The 9,813-nt window shown below is 44.1% G+C and overlaps 1 protein-coding gene across 1 annotated transcript in view; it reads right to left on the reverse strand.

The window, feature by feature from the left end:
• The window catches only part of braf (B-Raf proto-oncogene, serine/threonine kinase), a 43,773-nt gene that overhangs the window by 26,597 nt on the left and 7,363 nt on the right, over window positions 1-9,813 (reverse strand). Inside the window, exons 2-3 of the mRNA XM_008290340.1 lie at window positions 1,343-1,444; window positions 941-1,228 (exon numbers count right to left, since the gene is read on the reverse strand). Of these exons, the coding sequence (XP_008288562.1) occupies window positions 941-1,228; window positions 1,343-1,444 (390 nt within the window). The remainder of the gene's footprint in view (window positions 1-940; window positions 1,229-1,342; window positions 1,445-9,813) is intronic.

The raw sequence follows: 9,813 nt of genomic DNA on the forward strand, positions 1-9,813 counted from the left end.
TGGTGAGGGTTAAGGTGTAGAGATGATGGATGGATTTTGTTTTGATATGGACTGATCATTTACCATCACATCAGGACTGTGTTCAACATGAACTCTGTAGGCAGTCGTCAGCATGTCTCAGCAACACTGTGTGGCTTCAAAGGAAAATTAGAGCATTTTCTAACCTGCCATGTTTCTCTGGAATGTGACCACTCTATGCCTCCATAGGTCACGCTACCACCATAGTTGGACAGTCCATGCCGTATAAAGAGGCCTTCAGCATGTCAGACTTACGTATCTGCCCTCTGTTACTCATAACCGTCCATTACCAAGAAGAAGAGCAACAGAAGCTGCTAGCTGTCAGATGTGTTCTCTACAGCCACACTGATGAATCGGCTGATACAGTGTTATTACAAACATGAATGTCACATTGCAGTATTGTGCTTAGTTTTTAGGAATTTTAGATGTTTAAATTCTTCATCCATCGTTTGGGAGGTGTCTGACCATCCCAAATGAATTGGGTAGCAGAGCAGACCAAACATCTAGCCAGAGTCACACTGTCACAGAACTATCTTCATCCACTAGAATGAGGAGTCCTGCTACACATGGTCTGACCCCCTCAGTGCTTTGATCTCAACATCATGGAGTCGGCTTGAGATCACTTAAGAGACAGAAGACACTGAGATAGAATAAATCCACAGAAAAACTGCATTAAGTTCTCCAAGATGCTGAACTATGTTCCTGCCAAGTACCTTGAAGAACTGTGTGCAATAGTAGCAAGTAGAACTGGAGCTGTTTAAAACAGGGATGTCCTGAACACGTTGGCCTCGGACAGCCAGTACCAGCTAGACTGCACTCTTCTCGTATGTGTTGTATGAGCCTTTGGGTCATTTCTACTCCAAATGAGGCCCTAAAATCCTTCTCTCTACATATGCTCCCTCTGAGACGACGTCTAACCTACCACGGTTCTCTGTTTGTTAGGCAGGAAGACCCTGACGATGGGCTTCTGAGGGGAGCGAGGGTTGGCTCGGCTGGCGTCGGTGGGTGTCTGCAGGACCGCCAACGTGTTAGGGGCAGAGGGAAAGGTCTGGGGGCCCCCTCCGATCCCACAACCTCCCATCTTGACCTCCAGAAGAGCTGGCACAGGAGAAGGAGAACAGGAGAAGTCTGCACCGTTGCCCATGGCCTCCAGCAGCTGCTGCTCCCTCTGCTGCAGGGCGTCTAGTTTACTGGTGTACTCCTCATAGGCCTGTCAGGAACGACACACAAGAACACACTGACTCCACAGCTTTCCCGCCTCCAGTGAAAGTCACCAGATTTAGTTTCTGCAAAGCGATACTCACTACTAGCAAATCTCTCTTACCTCTAGATATATGGAGGGAGGATTGTGTTCTCCCCCAAACTTGTCCAGAAGAGCCTCTAAATGTTCTTGTGTCAGCTTAATCATCTGTTTGATGTTCCAGATCTGCATGGAAACACAGCAATGTTTGGAGCATTAACATGGTGACATATTCAGTCAATAAACAACAATCTGAGCTCAGAGGTGTATAGAGTGACTTTTCCCATAACTTGGCCTCCGTCAGACACTGTGACAGGGCGCTGATGGTGTCTAAAACACTCGTAGAGCTCTCCAGTAATTATCCAGTCCCATCCACCCCCATGTCACACTAGTGCGAAGACAAATCTTGAAAGCAGAGGAAATCAGGGTGAAAAGCCTTGAAGGACTATGAGCTACAGGTCACAGGAGGTCACAGAAGGGAAGCACCTCAGTGTTAGCTCATAAATCACAATCAGAAGAAAAACAATCCCTACAGGGAAACTGCTCTAACTGTGCATGTGACGTGATCTGCACAAGCTCCTACTGAAAAATGTCAGAACGGACACATTTCAGTAGGAACTGATTATTGGAAACGACATCTGTTGTCTGTCGTCTAACCATAACCCTCTTCCACATCGACACTGAGCTGTGTTCTTCAGAATTAAGAATTTGAGGGACATTTTGTGATCAACAGTGATATAGAAAGAACATTTTTATAGAAAGATAAATAAAAAACAAATGGGATCCACCATTGCACAAGAAACAAATGGGTCTTTGAACTCATTAACAGTTTGATGATCTGCTCTGTTTTGTGATCATTCCCTGTTATTGACATCACGGTGCTGATGCACTTTATCAAACTACCAAAGGTTAGTAAATCCTACATTCCATTGAATATACAAATACAAATGCCACGGTGAGCAGCCAGATGCTGTCAATGAGAGATAAACAGCACAGTTTGTAGGGGGCAGGACCATCATGTTCATACATCACTAAATTTGCAATGAACCATTGGCAAGTCCACGAGGAAAGTCTGCAGTCATTCAGTAATGTGTGTTAACTTACAGTACACAATTCAACTGGTCTTCCTGTGCAGCCACAACCTCGGACTCCTCTGTTCACACTGTGCAGGTCAACTGATGGGTACAGTGTGAACAGAGGAGCTGGAAAGGTTCTGTGCTCACCTTGTCAGGGTCATTGGTTCCTGCTTGGGTCTGTTGTTTGTCTTTTTGCCCCCCACTTATAAATTTTTTTTTTTTTTTTTAATGTGTGTTAAATATATAAATTTGAATTTGTAGCCATTGAAAAGGCATTGAAACAAAAGCTAGGGGTGGAATATCCATGCTACCATGCTGTGTAGTATGCCAGATAAAGATCTGGCATGTCCTAATACATAGTATGTCAAATGCAGTATGCCAAAATGACCAGGATGCCCAAGCACATGTGTTCAGATATTGCAGTGTGTAAGCCAGCATGTTCTTCTGGCCATTCTGACACACAGTCCTCTGTGTAGTAGCATCACATATGTCACAGTGTTCTGCCTACGTAGAAACAAGCTTGAGCCACGAGAGCACGCAGACGGAGGAACACTTTTTTTGCACTGCAGACTGTAACAGTCTACAATTAGGGTGCAAAACTGACAAAGTATTCCATGCTAGGTGCACGCATACTGCATGAAACCGTCACTCTGTGTTAAGGCAGTTGTCATACATTTACTGAAAGTAAAAAGAAAAACTATTATTTGAAAGGCAGTCGATATGTGACCAAGATGTCTATTGAATGTTCAGTTTTAAACCACATCTAAACGCATTTCAGATGTCACGTTTAACAGCAGACAGTTGTCCAGTGGCTATGCAGCAGCAGCTTCAGCAGCCGATGCCCACACAGAGGCGGGTCGGTGGAGCTGTGGCGGCGCCGCTCGCTGGCCCAGCCACGCTCAAACGTCGGCATGACTGCTCTGTGAAGGCTGCATGTCCACCTTTTCTTTTTTGGTATTGTTTTCAATTCTCCAACTTCAATTTTTCAGGAAGACTACCACATGTCTGTAGCACACTTTGAGACATAAAAAGGTTTGTTCAAAATTAATTTTCCCACTTTGTTTTCATGAAGATCAGATATGGCCAGCTGAGATCCTTCACAAAGCTGAGGAAAGCAATGACAACGGAGATGGAGACACATCACGGAAACAGAGAAGCAAAAAACACAGACGATACAGAGATGGTGTCTGGAAATGGCTTAGAACTCAGGCCCATCGGTCAGTCCTGCCTGGTATCCTTCTTGCTAACATCCAGTCCCTGGAAAACAAGTTGGATGACCTCAGGGGTCAGAACCAGAAGGACATAAGGAACTGCAACACCGCCTACCTGACCAAGACATGGCTCCGTCTTCTGGTGCCAAGTGTTTTTTCTGTGTTCTGAAACAATTGGATGGAGTCCAACGGTGGTGGAGTTTGTTTCCTAATTTTTATTTTAAACCTCTGAAAGGTGGCGCCCAATTTTCAGCAACATGTTGCATGTTTCACTAGGGGGAGCAGCATACTAGACCACTGCTACACAGCATCTAAGGAGGACTACAAACAGCTTCACTGCAGGTCATTGACGGCCAGAGCAAGACATGCACTCATTGTTAAAGAATGCAACGTGAGGAGGACACTGAGGAGAAGCAGCCGGTCCAGATGGACTTCCAGGAAGTGCTGAAGTCCTGCACCAACCTACCAGCTCCAGGGTTCACAACACTAGTAGGTCAGCTGGACAGACACCTCAGACAGCTGAGGAAATTCTCTCTGAAGGTCCTGCAGACATTTTACCATAGAGTGGTGGACAGCGCTCTGACTCGAAACATCACTCAGTGGTACGGGAACAGCACTGCCCTGCACCATGGCCACAGCGCTCCCTAGTCTCGAGGATTTCTACACCAGGAGGAGCATGGTCAGGGGAAACAGGATCATGGAGGACCCCACTTCCCCAGCAATGGACTGTTTGAGTGGCTACACTCTGGCCGGGGCCTGAGGAACATCAAGGCAAACTCAGAGAGACTCAGGAAGAGCTTCCTTCCTCATGCTGTCAGGACTGTGAACTCTGAATCTGACTGATACAGCACACTGGACCCATGTAAACATGTGAAGAACATCTGGATCTATGAGCACACACACACTCCATGCATAAAACAACACTCTTGCAAAATGTCCACTGCTGTTTAGCTTAACAAAATGATAAAACAATAGAAGCCAAGAAACTGCCAGAGAATCCTTGATTAGAAGACGAACAGGAGCCTAAACCGTGTGCCACTGGATCTCATACTGACGTGGATTATTCTTATAAAAAGCTGATTATTAAAATCCATCAATTTTTCATTTAGTCTAAAAGTAATAATATCAAAACTTCATCAAATACTAAATAATGACAACCAGCAGCTGAATTCATAATAATTAATATTCTCTTGACTTTTCTTGATCAACGTAATGTTTCTGACAATCCAAGGAAAGAGAGGAAGCCATAATAAAAGCGTTGCGTGTTGAAGGAGACGAGGAGGCAGAGCCCAGAGCAAAGCACACGATTTATTAACGGTTTAAATTAAAGACACAACTGAAGCTACTTTTCTAGCAAAAGGACGACAAGCCAAAGAAAACACGGCTTTGCCTGAATTCAAACAGTTACCCACAAACCACTACAGCGATCAAAAACAGTTATCCAGGTGGGAAGTAACCAAGTATAAATACTCTGTTACTGTACTTCAGTAGAGTTGCAGGTATCTGAACTTTACTTGAGTATTAATGTTTCTGACGACTTTCTACTTGGACTCCCTACATTTGAACACAAATATCTGGACTTTCTGCTCCTCACATTCTCTAAACTGGCTCGTGACTTGTTTCAGCCTCCGTGGATGACGACATGACGTAAAAGACGTAACAACAAACGTCTTTATCTTTCCCAGCAGTGTGCAGTTTGTCCCTGAAGCTCAACACAGCCCTGCCTGCCTCAGCTGCCTGCCAGAGGCTGTTTAGCAGTGCAGGACTGATGTTCAGACCCAAAAGGGCCCGTCTTCATCCAGAGACCTTTGAGAACCAGCTTCTGCTGAGGCTCAATAACACATGTTGGGAGTCTTGAAGAGACGAGTGTTTCCATGTCGATGATAATGTTTATTGTTCATCATGTTGCTGAAATGGAAAACTCTGTAGCAGCACTGTGCAGCTTCTTAAAGGATGAAAACAATCCTAGTTTGTGTGCTTAAAGCTTTTCTCATTTTGCAGAGTTATCAAAGAGGCATCGAGTATCATCGAAGCTAAAAGTTCATTTTTATTTTTTATTTTGTACTTCAGTAAATTTCTGAACCTGTACTTTTTTACTTTTGAGTAAAGGAGCTGAATCAGCACTTCTACTTTTACCAGAGTCTGTTTTTACACAGTATTTCTACTTCAGTTAAGTAAAGAATGTGAGTACTTTTGCCATCTCTGCCAACCAAACATACGCCTTTCCACAGAAAGGATGCAGACAGTCAAACACTGCCACCAGCTGGTCTCGTCCTCTCCTCAGCCTATGTGTCCCATACTCGGATGGCTGAGTGAAATCACCTCTGTGCAATCCACCTAAAAAAACACTGAGGTTTGAGACACTGTTTAACCCTCTGAACCCCAAGATAACATGAAAGGTGATTGCAGTGGTTATAGTGAACTAAAAACAAAAAGAATGATCACATATACAACCAGTCCTTTCACTGCTCATCATGCTATCGTGAAACACAGCCAAACTGAAAACCATGCTATTTATCAAAATCCCTCATCTTTCATTATTTTCTATTCTTACAATTTATGGCATTGCGACTGTGTTATACTGCACAAAAGACATATCTGAGTTCCCCTCACATCACTGTGCAGTTTCCATACAGGTGCAGGACTTTATATGACAGTAAAACATAAGAGTGGCGGCCCGCCGGTCCTAAATTCTAGCTGCTGCTCCTTCAAATTTCTTCTTTTTTAAATGTTTTTTTATTATCACAAATACACCACCGCTGCATGTCTCCACCTTCACAGCACAGTCCTGCACTGGGTCGGTACTTGCGAGTACGAAGGTAAACTACAGATAACTATCTTGCTCAGTCTCTACTGACTCATAAGCGATAATGGTTCAGTAAAAAAATAGTGATCACACTGTAATCAGATGTGATGTGAGTGTAAATGATGTAACGTTAATGTTTAATGTATAAGACCAGTAACATCAGACTGGGAGGAGCCGTGGACAGCAGCAGACATTTAATAATATATCATCAGACACAAACTAGAAACCATTTTAAATGATTAGGGTGGAGGAAAATGAGAGAAACAATCTGATTATGGTTTCTATTTGTAGGTGAAGACTGAGCAGAGAAGCAGGCTGAAGGGGATCAGCTGCAGCCTGGATGCTGCTGAGCCTCTCACACAATTTCCCTCCAACAGAGCCTCAGAGCTCTTCTATAGAAAACCCAGAAACATGAATTGTTCTGAGCCTGGGTGCAAACTTTGCCACTGATTCTACAGCCCCATCAAGATATTATTATTTATTGTTGTTATTTTTATTTATTAAATTTTTTTATTTATTTATTACATTTTTACATTCAGCCTTTAAAAAGCCATTTTCAACTGGCCATTCAATAAATAGGTTGTACAAGTGAAATCTGCAGTCAGGTGTCATGTGTTTCTGGCGCCATGGCTGCTGGACAGCCTGCTGCCCGCTGCTGAAGACATCCCAGAGCAAACACTGGACAGGTTATGTGTAGAAATGTGCGTATTCATGTGCACACTGGTGTTCTGTTCATTCCTGTGTTTTTGAGGTCTACCACATAGATTGGTAGGTAATGCAGCCATATTTGGCCTTTAAAGCTTAAAGCTGTCTTTTGCCCAGTACAGATCACCATGGTAACTTGTGTGGCTCACCTTACCTACTGTGGCCCACTTTGGAAGCAATAATGCTAGATTGTGTAATGATTAGTCTAGCCAAGAGTTAGTCTTGATTAGCTCGTTCAGAGATGCTGCTGTGACTTGACGTAGCTTGAGTTTCAGCATCACAGACCACCGTGGGCCTTTTCATGAACTTAACATTAAATCATTTTTAATATTCTCGCCATACGGCCAGCCTCATGAATAGGGTCCATTCATTTATTTTACAAGCAGAGAAGCTGTTGTGGCACGGACTAGAGTATCATTAACTTAAAAGACACGAATGTCTAAACCATAAAAAATTCTGTCAACAGCAAAAAGCAACGTGGCCACGCCGATGTGCGTACAGGATGAAGGAGAGAGTCGGTGCCACCTGCAGCTGAAACTGAAATAATTCAACTAAAATTGTCTTGAGGTTGTCATAAGACATTCATGTCTTATGTCGGAACACATCTATGCCACACACGACCGAAACGGAGAGCACATGTGTCGTTACTGTTAGATCTACATGTGCCTCAGTGATCAGCCTGTGATGCTGGGGTTTACTGATAGTGGGCAGCCTTATCAATCAATCGATATATTATTGTTTTAATTTTTTTTCAAGTTATTTTTCTGGACCTTTTGCCTTTATTAGATAGGACAGTTGAGTGAGACAGGAAAGTGGGGGAGGAGAGAATGGGGGAAGGACCTGCAGCAAAGGGCCATGGGCTGGATTCGAACCCATGACCCCTGCATCGGGGCTATAGCCTCTGGATATGGGTCACCAGCTCAACCAGGTGAGCTAAAGCGGCGGCTCTGTCAACTGATATATGAACCATTAACGTAAATGCTTTACAGCAGACAGTAATCATGGACACAACTTAAGCAGCAAATGTACCTGGTCCCATTGGCCCGGAACTCATTAATTGCAAAAGAAGTCTTTATCGTGATTGCCTGTTACCCGCTGAAGTCCCACAATGCTCTCTGCTTGCCAACACAGACCTGGCCATAGTCTGAGCGACCACCTCCTCAAGCGACGACAGAGTCAAACACACTGCAACCTTCCATCTCATGAACACTGCAGGTGATGGACAGCACCCACATGATCAGGCTCATGTGAGTGCACACTCTGGAGACAGGGTGTGATACTGGATTGGTGGGATATTGTTTGTATTTTAGATTCTTGATTTTCAGCACAGACTCTTTAAGGTGCAGGCAGTTAGGATTACTTCCAACAGTAAAACCCCGCTTTCACATTAACGCACGAGTGATATTAATGTAATGATATAACGTGCTGCACTGGAGTGGAACAGCCACAGGAGCACGTCTACTTCTAATACCGTAGTACAGCGGTTCTCAAACTTTTTACAGTATGTACCATCTAAGAAAATATTGAGCTCTCCAACTCCCACCATTATGACCAACCTGAACATACAGTAGTGAAGGCTTACCTTACGGACTGTTCACAAAGGAGGCATGCTTACTCTGAATATGAGGATTATTTATTGATAACTGTTGCCAGCAACAGCCACACTGTACACAACAGCAGCATTATAACTATATATAACATAACAAGGTGCAGCACACCTTTACCTCTCATACACACAGCAAGCCAGAACATTAAGAACAACAGCTGTGGCTCTCTCACACACACACAGACACACACACACACAGACACACACACACACAGACACTCGGCTGACAGAACCATAAATGTAAAAATATATATATATATATATCACAAATCTATAACATGAATGAACATTCATGTTATAGATGATGTCGGTATGAACAACACATGAAGACCTTTGTGGTCATCACTGTCACCGTCTTCACATGTGGAACCAAAAACACACACCTGTCTGAACATTATTAGGCTCAACACAGTCTTTCAGTCGCACTTTGAACAACGTGTCCTCACTGTTAACACTCTGCTGCTTAGAAATAAAACCTGTAGCCACATAGCAGGAAAAGCTGATCAATGAACTATTCACAGTTATGAAGAGCTGGCAGCATGTTTACCACTTTTACCAGCTGACATGCGCCTAATGAGAGGGTGCGCCTGTCTCTGCGTACAGTCCTGTGGTATCTGGCTTGATCGTGGTCAACTTTAGTCTCAGATCTGGCTCAGCATCCATCCTGCTTCTGGATTTTGTCTTGATGGCGACAAGTGAAGTGAAGCCTTTCTCACACATATACACTGTCGCGAAAGGAAGTAGACAGGCACAGCCTTAAAGCACGATCAGGGCCGATATGTAAATGAGATGGCGGCGCACATGGACGCAGCGCCCCCTTCAGGAGACAACGAACGTGAATGTTTTGAGTGTCTTGTCTATCCCAGACGTTCATTCTGCAAAACTTACAGCTGGGAGACTTTGCTGGCGTCAGGACAGTGAACGGCTGGAATTGCAGCGATCGGTTGTGATGTGGACAAACTCCACCAACATGGAGTCTGATCGGAGACGACGGCGGCAGTTACCCGAGAGAGAAGGAAGGAAACGGTACAAACGTTAACAAAGGAGGAGGAAGAGAGCCGGATCCATGCTAGGCTAAAGGCTAACCCCTCCAGTGGAGGGACTGCTGTGTGTCTGCTTTAACAGGAACGTGGCTCCATGACAGCATCCCA

The sequence above is a fragment of the Stegastes partitus genome, unplaced genomic scaffold, assembly GCF_000690725.1.
Source record: "Stegastes partitus isolate 25-593 unplaced genomic scaffold, Stegastes_partitus-1.0.2 Scaffold15, whole genome shotgun sequence".
In the NCBI taxonomy this organism is placed as follows: Eukaryota; Metazoa; Chordata; class Actinopteri; family Pomacentridae; genus Stegastes; species Stegastes partitus.